This window comes from Stegastes partitus, unplaced genomic scaffold (genome assembly GCF_000690725.1).
Source record: "Stegastes partitus isolate 25-593 unplaced genomic scaffold, Stegastes_partitus-1.0.2 Scaffold586, whole genome shotgun sequence".
Classification (NCBI taxonomy): domain Eukaryota; kingdom Metazoa; phylum Chordata; class Actinopteri; family Pomacentridae; genus Stegastes; species Stegastes partitus.
Genome location: NW_007578317.1, coordinates 130,740 through 143,691, shown reverse-complemented (window position 1 = coordinate 143,691; position 12,952 = coordinate 130,740). Strand labels below are relative to the sequence as shown.

The following is a 12,952-nucleotide window of genomic DNA, read 5'->3' as shown; positions in this document are numbered from 1 at the left end:
AAAAATTTGTGTCACTTGTCAGCCTGTTTATTTCAGTGTTTGAGTGGGAAGCTCTATATCACAGGAAGTCTTTCTCCTGCCAACATAAGTGCTTGCTGCAGTTATTTGGGGTAACACTATGTAAAACCGTGTAGACTAAGCATCTGCCAGCCCCAGCTTCTACTTTTACTTGGCTCCTCGCAACATGTGATATTACACTGAAAAATAAAGAGCAGGTTCACCTCACATTAACTGCGCTAACACCATTTTGGTCTTGTTAGACTTTCAAGACATCTGCTGTTCACACGCCTCCTTTCAGGGAAGACGTTAATGCTATAGCTGTATTCAAAGATGCACCAGTACTGCTTTAATACAGCATGTACTGATGATTATTACCAAGCAACCAATATTTTGTTCTCATAAAATCCTGATATTAGGATAATGAGAGTTGCACAGCAGAATATATTCACCACATTCAATGATTAATATGAACATTTGTCATTTGTGCAGCCTAAGAACATCTCATATTGAAACACACCTCAGAGGTCTTGGCTTTGGTGCAGTTCAGCTGTTATTTATGGCTATGCAGATCGCCATTTTCTGGCCAACAGGCGTGGAACAATCATTCGCAGCTGAATGCATTTCTAGAGCAATACTGAACACATATGAAATCACCGCTCATGTCTGCAGAATGCGTACAAGCTACCGTGTGGGTTGTGTTGCAAAAAAACTGGAGATTTTGGTGCATGTGGTGAAATCGCTATTCTGCTGCTTCACGCTTCTTCTGCTGCTGAAAAACAAAGAGTGATTGCTCCTCTTGTGGCATCAGGCCTGCAGATGCTCAGCCTCCAGTCAGCTTGGCCAATTTTGTAGATAAGCAGACGTTCAAATAAGATATGCAAACTTCCTTTTTAATCTATGCTCAATCTTGCCATCTATATTGCTCGCGCATCTGCCATTATTGGCTGATGCCCACACAGTGATATCAGGCTTTACACAAATGCTTTTATCTCCCTTGTCTGTTCCCTCACTCATCTGACTATATTCTGTCTCACCCCCTGTCTGGAAACATTAACTTTGTACTCGTCGACTTGTTTTCAAGTCGCTTTTAACAGCGATATGGTGGAGTGATAGCTCAGGTGATGCACCGTGTAATTGCTGTTCATCTTCCATTTAAATCGCTCCACATGTGCCCTGCTGAGCCAGCATGGCTGCCTTGTCTCTGACATTAACATACACTGAAGGCCTGAATTATGAATTCCAACCTTGTACTTCGGCAGCTGTTCTCATCACCCTGCGCTCACTATCTCTTAGGAGTTTTTCCTCTCGCAATACTCTCTCCCTGGTAATAGATTCATGCAGCTTGGTGACGTAACCTCCCCATGCACCCCAGGCACATTCAGGAAAGGCTAGCATTATTACTCATTGTGACAACAAGACCTACTTGTCTTTGCACAAAGCCACAGTGCAAAGATAGAGGCTACCGCTGTCCCCTGTGTACTACTCATATTGTGTCAGTGCGTGTAAGCTAAGGCTTTACTAGGTACAAATATTTTCAAATATATTTTTGGCTCATTTTGTATGTGAAAGCATACATTCTATATCTAGCCAGTGCTCCCCTAGAGGATTTTCATCAGAGAAGGAAGAGGATAGGCGACATGTGCTCTGGTTCTCTTGGGGGAAGCAGATTGGGTTTCCTGCCAAAACTGCTCTAGGACAACTGACACTTAACAGAGAATTAACAGAGCATTCTTTTGCAACACAAAAGAAGCAGGAGAGACGTATTAACTGTGGTTTTCTGTATGATTGCTCCCTGTTATATCCGTGTTTAATGGACGGAGGCCAATTTATGAAAGCCGGACTGAATTGTCTGTGTCTTCGTGTTCTAGCAGCTGTAAAGGATTGATCTTTATGTATGATTTGTTGCTGATGTTTTGAGCAGCTCAACACCACTTTACATGCAAATGTTCTGGCAGGAGAGCACGGTGTTTGGTTAAGTTCTGCAGATGAAAATCACCAGTCACTACTTGCCGTATTTTTAGACGTACGTGTGCTGTTGCTGCAAACCTTGAAAAGTGCCACACTGCCAGAGGACACATTCAGCAAATTGCTCAACTGTACAATTACTTGGAGATGAGAGAAAATAGAAATCCCTTTGTGCTGAAATAGACCTAGATGACAAATAGACCGAGGGACGTGAAAAGCAATCTTTCGCCATCAGCAAAAAGTCGATTTCCCCCCACATTCATATCCAATTTAGGACAATGATGACCATGTGGGGTCATGCTTTTTTCAGTATATATGTCCCACGTACAGCTTGACATTTTGGGGCATTCACAGTATTTTTGCCATAGCTTACAGTCAGGTTTTACAAATCTTCTATCTCCTTGCAAGTTTCTTTACCATCAGTTGAAATGAAACAACGCAGTAAGACCTTCTTATCTTAATTATTCTATGCAACACACAGTAAGAGCACAAACTCTATTAGTGGTCACCATTTCCAAACTTTGTATGTTTCAGAGGTTTCTACTTGTTTGCCACTGTCAGTTTTTTTTCCCCTGTTTACTTTAAGGTATTAGAAATCCAAGCACCGTTTGTTTTGACGTACTAGCAGAAGTAGAATTGCAATTTTTCAGATCACAAAGGTCGAGTCACAAGTTTCGATTCTTTTGAGCTAGATCACCCGCACAGCAGAAAACAAAGCTAAAGCCTATTTCTCTAGAAGGCTTGCCAGCAACTCAACTGACTGTATGCAAAAATCTGTGGTCCTGCTTCCAGGTTGAGTAACACAAAGAAGCAGGCGGTGCACACAGTGATGGGTATCTGGATGGTCTCCTTCATACTGTCCACGCTCCCAGCTGTGGGCTGGCACGACACCATCGACCGCTTCTACACCTCCGACTGCCGATTCATCGTGACGGAGATCGGCCTGGGCTTCGGCGTGTGCTTTCTGCTGCTGATCGGCGGCAGTGTGGCCATGGGCGTGATCTGCATCGGCATCGCACTTTTCCAGACCTTCTCGATTCAGGCGGGCCACAATGCCGACAAGAACAAGTTCAACGTCCCCACCATAGTGGTGGAAGACGCTCAAGGGAAGCGCAGATCGTCCATCGATGGATCGGAGCCTCTCAAGACGTCGCTACAGATCACTTACCTGATCAGCGGTATCGTCTTCATCTATGACTTTCTGACTGGCTTCCCCATACTGGTGAGTTCACTGTCTAAACACACCTGAAAAGAAGAATAGTCCAAAACTCTGATTTAAAATCAAAAAAGTTACCATGAACACAGTCATATTGGCGAACACATCAGACTTTAGATGTAGCTGTTACACTGCTGGATCTATTGTGACAGTGCGTAGAGTTTTGTGCATATTTTATTTCGTAAAAGCTTTAAATCTTATTTAACCAATGTGGCTGTGTAGATTCTCAATCATCCAGGTCATGGTGGGAGCTTCACTAGAACACAACTGGACTTCTCCTTTTAGGTTCCTGAAATGTTTTTTGAGAAAGAATTGAAAGAACCTAACAGAGAAGTCCAGTTGCTTTCTATTGAAGCTCCTAGCTTTATTAACCAAGTAAATTCATGTAGTGAATTAAGTTTTGTACTCATGTGCACATAATAATTATAATATATATCAGTTATAAGGTGAAGTAAGTTCTAGCCTGTGTTGCGCAGCACACTGACATACAGTAAGTTCAGTCTAATGAAAGTTATTTCTGTGACCTCTTGACCACTCAAACTGTTTGCTGAAGAAAGTGAATTGGGTCAACAAGGAAGACGGAGAAAGAGTTAGGTAACAGAACCATACCAGAACCATGGGGTTTTCTGATTTAAATTAACTTTCTGCTCATCTATAGCTGTGTGTAGGTCGGGCTAAATGAGTTGTCTTATATGCAGTGTATAGTATGCGTCGTCAGAAGTATGAGGTGCTCGGTAAACAGAAGGCATAACAATAAAAAGAATGATATGTTGGCCAACATAAGTGGAAGCTCAGGTGATCACTGGAATCATGTTCCCTTCGCTGCCTTTTGCAGAAACCCAGGCTTTAAGAGCTGAGTGTGTAGCTTCCTTCTACCACCTTTGGGGAAACTGATCCTTGAAGTGTTTTATCAGTGAGTGAAGCTCTGTTTCACTGTGTCGCCATTTGGTTTGCAAATTCCACCCTCAGGTTCTCATTTATTTTTTAACAAGTGAGTTCCCTGGTTTTCTATGAAGACTTGAGAGCCTACAGAAAGCTCAAGGCTGACTGTTTGTGATGCAGCCAAGCCAGCCAGCCTGTGCTCTTAAAGGCAAGTCACCTCGGTGGAGCTTTTTCCTGAAGGTAAATGAGCTTGGACAGTTTTTATTTTTCTCATACCAAGTACCCCTCTACTCATGTTTCAGGCGGCTGGATTGCAACAGAGGTGGATGTTTTGTTAAATGAGAGTTGACTTGTATATAGTAATGCTCTATTACTCGAGGCAGGAGAACATTATGTGAATCAAAGAGTCTCAGCATCAGTTTATATATAATACATTGCCTCGGTTGTTATCATTTCTGCAAGTTAAACTTTTTCACATTAATCAAACCTTTTTTAATTGGGAGTTGTACACCTGAGGCAAGCTGAGCAGTAACTCATGCACAAAGCACTGCGATTTGTACGAGTCTTTAATGCTGATTCCAGAGCGCTGAGCAAGATAACTGGTTCTTTAGTGCATGCTCATCGGAGGAATCTACTTTATTGTTGTTATTTGAAGGGTTGTTAATGTTTTCTGGCTTTGTGGAAGGCTTGTGAGAAGGAAATCAGCGGTGTGTGATATTTTAAATAGCTTCTACTCCCTTGGTTCCAATAATAGAAGTCTCAAACTACAATTATCTTTCTTCTGACTCTTATGTGTGAATTCTACTCAAGAAAATATTTGTGTGAGGATGCTAGCACCTTGCAGGTCTGTCTGAGCTTTTAAAATGATCTTTAATTAGGCCTTAAAGCCATGCAGCCGGTTTTTCTGTGGGATTATCCAAATCTGCAGCTAAATGCGAGTCTCTGCCCACCGTTAGCTGAGCAATAACAAACCTCCTCTTTCCCGCTCAACCTAAACAAGGGTATCTCATTTAATCAGCTGATGATTTAGTTTTTGTTTTTATTCTTTAGTGTAGATAAGACCTCTTATTTATCTTTCCAATGTCACCATCCTCATATGAAGCCACTTTTAGAGTTGCATTTCTCACCTCCCCCAACCCACTCTCTTTGTTTTCTGTCTGCTTCTATGCTACTGACTTTCCAATAAAGGCACAAAAAAAAGCCTGAAAAAGCACGTCCACAGACTTTAGGGAGATGCTTGCGTTATAATTTCTACCAAAAATGAATGCAAAAAAAAGGGTTGTTTTTTTTAATGAACTCCATTATAAAATCCCCACTGATGAGCTCACAGGTCTTTAGGCACAAACACTTGCTGTTTGTTGTTCAGAGAGGACAATGGTAAAATTGTTTTTATGAATTAGTGAATCTCTGAGCAAGCCAAAACATGCATATGAGAAATGACATTTCCTGGCAACTACCCTTGTAGAGCCTTTCGCGTAACAGAATCAAAACTGTGTGCAGAGATGTTTCGGTTCAGGATAAAAGGTACGACCGCCTTCTAGTTACAGAAAGTTGATGAGAGAGTTTATTTGAAAAGACAGCGGTAGACATTTTTACAGCATCCCATTCCCCTCGTTTCTTTATGTGTTTGCAAAACAAGGAGGGAAGTGTAGTAACTGATGAAAGATCATATTTCAAGTGCAGAAACGACCAAAACTCTGTTCGCTGTCTTTATGAGCTGATGTAATGAGCTATTTAAATGCATGGAAAGCTGTAACACATACAAATGTACATGTTTGTTTGGAACTGTACAGTGCAGCACAGAGTAATACTGAGAAACAGATGATTAGAGCAGAATAGAATCCCCACTGTTAAAAGTTTAGATATGCTATAAAAAAAAAAACACTAAATGTTCACATAAAAATCTTTTCTATGTGTGGACATATACACATGAGTTGTCCAGACATATTTCTATTTCTGTTATCTTTATGCTCCTGACATTCTTATTTGAAAGTATGAACACTTCTGGGATGTTTTTTTTAAGTATAAGTTCCTCTTGAAACCTAAAATCCGCAATCTGTTCACAATAACATCATTCTCTCTCACACTAGTAGGGACTCCATCTTTCCAGAGGACTAAAATAAGCACCTGACAGTGGAAAATACTGCAGGCCTAGCAGTATGGTCACCTATCTAATTATAGTGTGTTGCAGCCTGTGATTATGAGGTAAAGCGCAGAAAGAAAACCTGTGTTTAACCTCCATGTCTTCTGTTGTTCTCCTCTGTCTTTGGCCAGCCATGCAGTTTTTAGATTGGGTCAGTGTCGCAGGTGAACAAGGTCAAAGTCAGGTTCACAGTTTCATCAAGTCTGTTAAATAAAGTTGCTGCTTCGTTGTACTCGAGTTCAAGGTACGACCAGAGGAGGTTACACTGGAGATAATGAGTCTGAGTTAATCAATCTGATCAGTGTCTCGGCCCAATGCATTAGAAATGAGGATTAGACACCGAACCTGTCAACTTTAATGATCACATAATGTGCTCTGCTGCAGCCACTGAGGTAGGCCACCAATATTAGCTCTAATGCTTGTTGGAAAAAGAGGTTGTGCCCAAAACAAGGTCACCTTTTCCTATTCTGCCATGCTGCAGAGGATTCACCAGACGCTTGTGTTGCAGAGTTGATGCTGGAGCTCAGTCATGATGTGAGCACACGTTGCATCTCATATTAGACAGTCAGACTTTGGACATAGCTTACTTTGATTGGCAGAACAAATACCGAAGGGCTATATCTTGCTTTTTTTTTTTTTTTTTTAACAAAACTGCTCACCAGAACTTAATGGGTTCATCCTGTGCCCACGTTCCACCTCTCCACCAAGTTTCATGACATTTATCTTGATGGCTTTTGTGTTATCTTGCTGACAGATCGACAAATACCACTGACTGAACATCGAGTGACTCAACTCATTTAAAAGAACTCTCCCAATTGTTTTGATAATCAGTTAATTCCAACTTTTAAAATGTTACAGTTTGCTGCTTTTCTTTGCTTTATGTCAATATAAATAAAAAATAAAACATAGTGCTGTTTTTTTCTTGACACTTTATACACTAAATGAATATATATTTCTTTAAAATAAGCAGACGAACTCATAAACAATCAGTTGGAGTGCTCATTCTAGTGACCCAACATTATTACAAATGAGGACTAGTCCCCAATTAAAGTGCTGTCAGAGGCATATGATGCACATTATATCTGTCCTGTGTGTGTGTGGCAACAGCACAGGCTGCTTGTAAAGTTGCTTAATGCCAAAGCTCTTTCCGGTCTGTAATAGCAGTTGTTAGTATATAGGGCTGGATGTGAGAGATAATGCACAGGAGGCACTTAGCTAATTTGTGTGAAGCGCTTGCTGGGAGCACTTTAGCTGGAATATCAGATGCAGATTTTTATCATCTGGATCCAAACTTAAATCACTTTTACAGCATTCTGTCTGTAGAAGATTTGCAGAATCTAAATTATATCAGCTCCTGTTTCATATACTTGGGACTTCCACAAGTCATTTGATACCTGAGATACAGTGGCGGGTTTAGGCTGTAATATAAATATATTGTACAGAACTCTCTTGACTGCTGCGGTGGCTGTTGGAGATGGTAGGTGTAAACTTGTTTATGGGGAGACCAGGGGTAAGGTGACACCTATTCGATGACCTGAGTGATTTGTCTGCTTTCATTCAATTCTCTTTATTTTAGCTGGTAAATTATAGCTTTAGGTGATGGTGTAAAAGGAGTCCAATGTCCTTGCTGCTGTGTTGACAAGATTTATTACTGGTAACTTTTAAAGAAAACAGAAAGCAATGCTGCCAGAAACATTTGATTTCTGTCTTTTAGAGTTTATGGATTTTAACGACGCTGTCTAACATTAGAAGTCCAGAACTTCGCCATAACAGATGGTTGTGTCTGCCGACCCCGCACAGGTGGTGAGTTTTGCCAGTCTGAAGTTCGACCGCTCCTACAACTGGATGGTGCTGTGCGTGCTGTGGTGCTCCATCGCCCAGTCCATCCTGCTGCCCATGTTCCTCTGGGCTTGCGACCGCTACCGGGCCGACATCCGCATGGTGTGGGAGAAGTGCGTCGCCATCATGTCCAACGACGACGTGGACGAGGGTAAGCTGCTGTCAGGCGTCTCCCTCCCGTCCTGCCTCCTTTTTCCCCCCCTCCTCTTCACCTGATGATGGGAATACGGATATCGATTCCTGTTTCCTGATTCCTGGGTGGACTAGTAAGAAAGTAGAGTGTTTTTTTTTTTCCTGTTAAATGCTGTGTGAGGATAGGTCCCAGCTAAAATGGCTAAAAAATACTTGGTTGTATGTTTGCAAAGCTCCAAATTGGTACAAATCTTAAAGTGAAAGTGCAGATAATTTGCTAAAAAGAAAAAAAAACATAGTGAAAGACTATACAGGATTCTCAAAAGAAAGATTTGAGCATGTTCAGCTCTGGACTGTCTTTGAAAAATGAGATTTATCAACCTGAAGAGTTTAATTTTATCAGTCTGACAAACAGTTAATTTCAAAAATAGTTGGAAGCAGTTCTGCAGGAAAGGAGGAGAGGCTAGTTTGTAGCTAAAACACCTCTGATTTATGGGATGATTCTTAGAAGACATGTCCACTCCTGGTCCTCCAGGAACCGTATGGTGGGATCTCTGCATCCTGTTAGACTCAAATTAATTTGCATCTCATTTGTGAATGAGCAGCTGAAACATGATGCAATTCACAACAACATGCTTAAATTAAATCATAGACAGATAGAACCCAGAAGTCATGATAATAACCTCACATAATCATCAGACCTCTATAGAACTTAAAACCAAGACTTGTGATATGAAAAGTAAACATTTCAGAATATTATATTATATTATATTATATTATATTATATTATATTATATTATATTTTATCATTTAGGGCAATATGTACAACTTTCAGCTCTTGGCTATTTCTCAGTTTAGAATATTAAACGTCATTTTGGCTTTTTGTGTAACTACATAATTAATTTAGGTTTTTTGGGAGTGGATTTATTACTTGTTGTATTGTGTCGTAGCTGGAGGCCGTAAGTCAGTGGTCAAATGTTATCATGTGACCTATCAAGTGACCTTAGTTGTCAGGAGATGCAACTAAAGTGACAAGTGTCTGTGTGATTTACCTCGCTTTACTAAAATATATCTTCTGTGTTTTTGTACGTGTACTTTGGAAAATGCTTTGCTCTCCCATGCTATGAGATTGATGTCATAAAAAAAAAAAAGAAAAAGAAATATTGCTGGACAAAGGACATATTTACCTTGCAGCACTTTTGTCTTTTTCACTCTAATGCATTTAAACTGGGCAATCTTCCTGTAGAATGCCCCGGCGTGAGAGGACGATAAAATAAATGGTTCCCCATTTATTTGTTAGAATCCAGAGCGAAAGTGGAACAATTGCAGTAAAGCTCCAGAGCACTTTCATGTCATTATGATGGTCATATTTCCCTCAAGTCACAAAAGGATACGAGTTTTTTTTTTTTTTTTTTTTTTCTAAATACAATGAATGACTTGTATGTATGCATTTATTTATTTTTTATTCATTTTGTTTGTTTTAATTTATTGTTATTTGTGTGATGTGGATTCCTATTTGCTGGTCAGACTGTAGTGACGTTAAGGCAGAAGTATGAATTAAATGGCACTTGACTAATAGATAAGAGAAAGAAGATTTTTGATTAGAGACATATATGTGTGTTTCAAGGGCTGAAAATGAAACATTTCACCAAAGAATCACAGACACTTCAGCAAAATCTGGTCCCAAAATTAGGTCACATGATAATCATAGGTAGGTTCGATGACAGCATGAACCATCTGTCTTTTTCTCTAAACTATTGGCACTGTTTAAACTCAACCCGATCTGAACCCCTTCTCTCCTGTTTCTAACCCTCCGAACCTTTTGATCCTGTCTCTCTTTTGACACCCTCCCCTCATAACTGCTCATTGTCCAGCAGGAAACCAATAAAACAACACAAGGCAGTCCGTTATTCTGTGTGATAATTAACACTGCCAGTTCTCTGCTTTTTTTCCAGAGGGCTTGCCATGTATAAGTCATCACAGTTGTATGTATGAGGATTGTTTCCTGTTTTTCCTAAGCTACTGACTTGCATGCCAAGCTGCCTGTGCGAATAGCTACTTCCATCTTTCATCCTTTTGGCCAACATTTTCCTCAAGATCAGCATTTTGCACCCTTCTCCAATTGATCTGTAATGAACATAAATGCCATAATTGGGAAAATATACTTGGTAGATGGGTATTTTTTTACACTAAAAACACTTGACATTGTGTGTATGATATTGTTGTTGCCCTGTAACGATTTTAAATGCAACTATTTGGCATTGTTTCTAAATTCTGATCCAACATGGGGCTTTTTCACCCCCTTACTAAACATTTATATGAAATTCTTGTAATTTGCTGCGTTTTTTTTTCTTTCTTTCTTTCTTTTTTCATTTCTTTTTCTCTTTTCTTAAAATCTAAAACCTGATATTACCAGTAGGAAAAGTCAACGAATCAGAGAACAAATTGAACTTGTCTCTCTTATCTATTCGTCTGTCTGTCTGTCTGTCTTGTGTATTGAGTCCGTTGTTCTCTAATCCTGACGCTCGTGCTTTTCTGCACTTTGCAGAAAACAGCCAAGATGGAGGAATTCATGCCGACTTAATATATGACAGACCATATGACTATAGCTCGGCGCCTGAAATCGTGACGATAGACCGTAATGCCAAGTATGAGTTCTCAACCTTAGAAAGGGGGGTTCTGCAAGGGTATCCATTGAGGGAACAACAGGAAGATAGAATGCAGTATTTGCAGGTATATTTTTTATTGATTTTCTTCATTTCTTTTACTTGATCAGTTGAACTATTTTTACTTCATTGCTTAATGTGCATGGTGCAATGGCCTTGTGAGCCTTTACAACATCTTGATTGAACTTTCTGAAATCATTAGACATTTTATGATTCTATCTCTCCCAGAAATGCCACAGATTTTTCTCTTTTTTTTCTTGTTTTCTTTTCTTTCTTTCTTTTTTTTTCTTTTTTTTTTTTTTTTACATGAATCAAAAAAACACTAGCTGACTAATGTTTGGTAAATATGACCATCAGCAGTCCCATCAATACATTAGACGTGCTTCATTTATCAAGTAGTGTGTCCTAGCCATGGACCTGCAAGCAGTTCACTACATTTTTATTTTGTAAGAGGGTAAGAGTTTAGTAACTGACTTACCTTCTGCATTTCAGGAATCCCTCAAGGCTTCAGGAAAACACTTTAAACATCTACTCATGTTCTACCCAAAAGCATTGTGTCCATTGGATCCAGCATCCATCCCAGTCAGATGCAGAACATTGAAATGCTCATTTTCAGCCTGCATTAACAGCAAAGCTTGCACTAACATGCAGCCTTCTAGGACAATTCAACAAAACCTTCTGTTCGGTTTGGATTCTAATCAGGATTTAATACAAATTCTGTCCCAGCGTGAGATATTGATGGATACTGATAAGAATAACTGATTTAATGTAGAGATGATTATGGACTACTAGACTTGGCCTGGAAGACTGTGGTGAGGATATGTACCTTTAGAATCAGCTAATGCAACCCACATAATATTAACTTTAACAAAGCATCGTAATACTGTGTCATCTTTGTATTAAACAATCTGATGGGGGGCTTCGGTTTTCTCCATATAACCTGAAGCCCCAGCTGCTACATTTGCCATTATTGGGAAAAAACAAACATTTAAATTGGTACAGCACCCCAGATGTCCTGGATTATAATGGACATGTCAAAGACCAATGCTCCTGTGGAGCATGTAAATTTTAATCCAATTTGGTTTTATAAGAAGTCTTGAAACAGAGATGTTTACAGTAGCTGTCACTTCATTACATCAAATCATTCCTCCATCCATTGTTTTTGTCCTTTAATAGTCCTTTTCATATTTTGGTAGATTTGTTTTCTTATAGAGTAATATATATCTAGCTGTGTTATTCCTAGCTGTATGTGTGTGTTTGTGAAATGAATAAAGTGCATTTTTGATTTCAGTTACAGGACGACTGACTGAACTGTGGTACAGTCACATTATTTCTGTTGCTCCTCAAAGGCCCAAGTAGATCATGAATCAACAAAACCCTCCAAATCATAATCAAGTAACGCATACATTTGAGAACTGCTGTGGCACCTCTCAAGTGGTTTTGATTACAGAATAAAGTCACTTTGGCTTTATTGGCCTGTTGGCTCTCTCACTCTCTGTCCATCCTTCCAAGTCTGTCCTGCATCTTAAGTCATTCTAATGCTTGTGTTGCCCTCTGCTGTTCAGCCCTCCCACCTAACACACTCAGTGCTACTGTATCGTCTGCTGTTTGATTTCTCCTGCATTTACTAAAAGCCACCACAGGGGGGCAGGCTGATATCAATCTTGAGGCTCTTGACGTCACCTTACCAAACCCTCTCTCTCTTGCATAGTTGTCAGAACAGAATGGAATGTGAGTATAACTTGTAGGGAACTACCTACCTTTACAGTTTTGCTCTTTAGATAAAGGAGGCGAATACGCTTGTTGATGATTGTTAAAGAGTTTAAAAAAGTTTACACATGTCCTGATGGAAGTTAAAATTCCAATAAAATCGTGGACAAGAAAACTTCTATGTGCTACATGTAGGATTTTAAGCAAACAAAACAGTTGAATCAGGGCACAGATATTTCAAAAAGTTCTCAGCTTCACTGGGAAACAAGGGGCCTAGCTTCCATTCTGGAGCATAACTGTGTACTGTAAAACCTTATTTCACAGTTTTTAAAAACTAGAAGTCTGGTTGTGCCAGGGTGGTAAAAAAAAAAAAACAGGCGCATGGGGCCACATTTGGAT

General features: G+C 39.7%; 1 protein-coding gene across 1 annotated transcript in view; it reads left to right on the top strand.

Annotated features, from left to right (window-relative positions):
- gpr153 (G protein-coupled receptor 153) overlaps nt 1-12,952 on the top strand; it is a 35,866-nt gene that overhangs the window by 19,415 nt on the left and 3,499 nt on the right. The window contains exons 3-5 of the mRNA XM_008288980.1: nt 2,758-3,187; nt 8,007-8,196; nt 10,726-10,910. Of these exons, the coding sequence (XP_008287202.1) occupies nt 2,758-3,187; nt 8,007-8,196; nt 10,726-10,910 (805 nt within the window). The remainder of the gene's footprint in view (nt 1-2,757; nt 3,188-8,006; nt 8,197-10,725; nt 10,911-12,952) is intronic.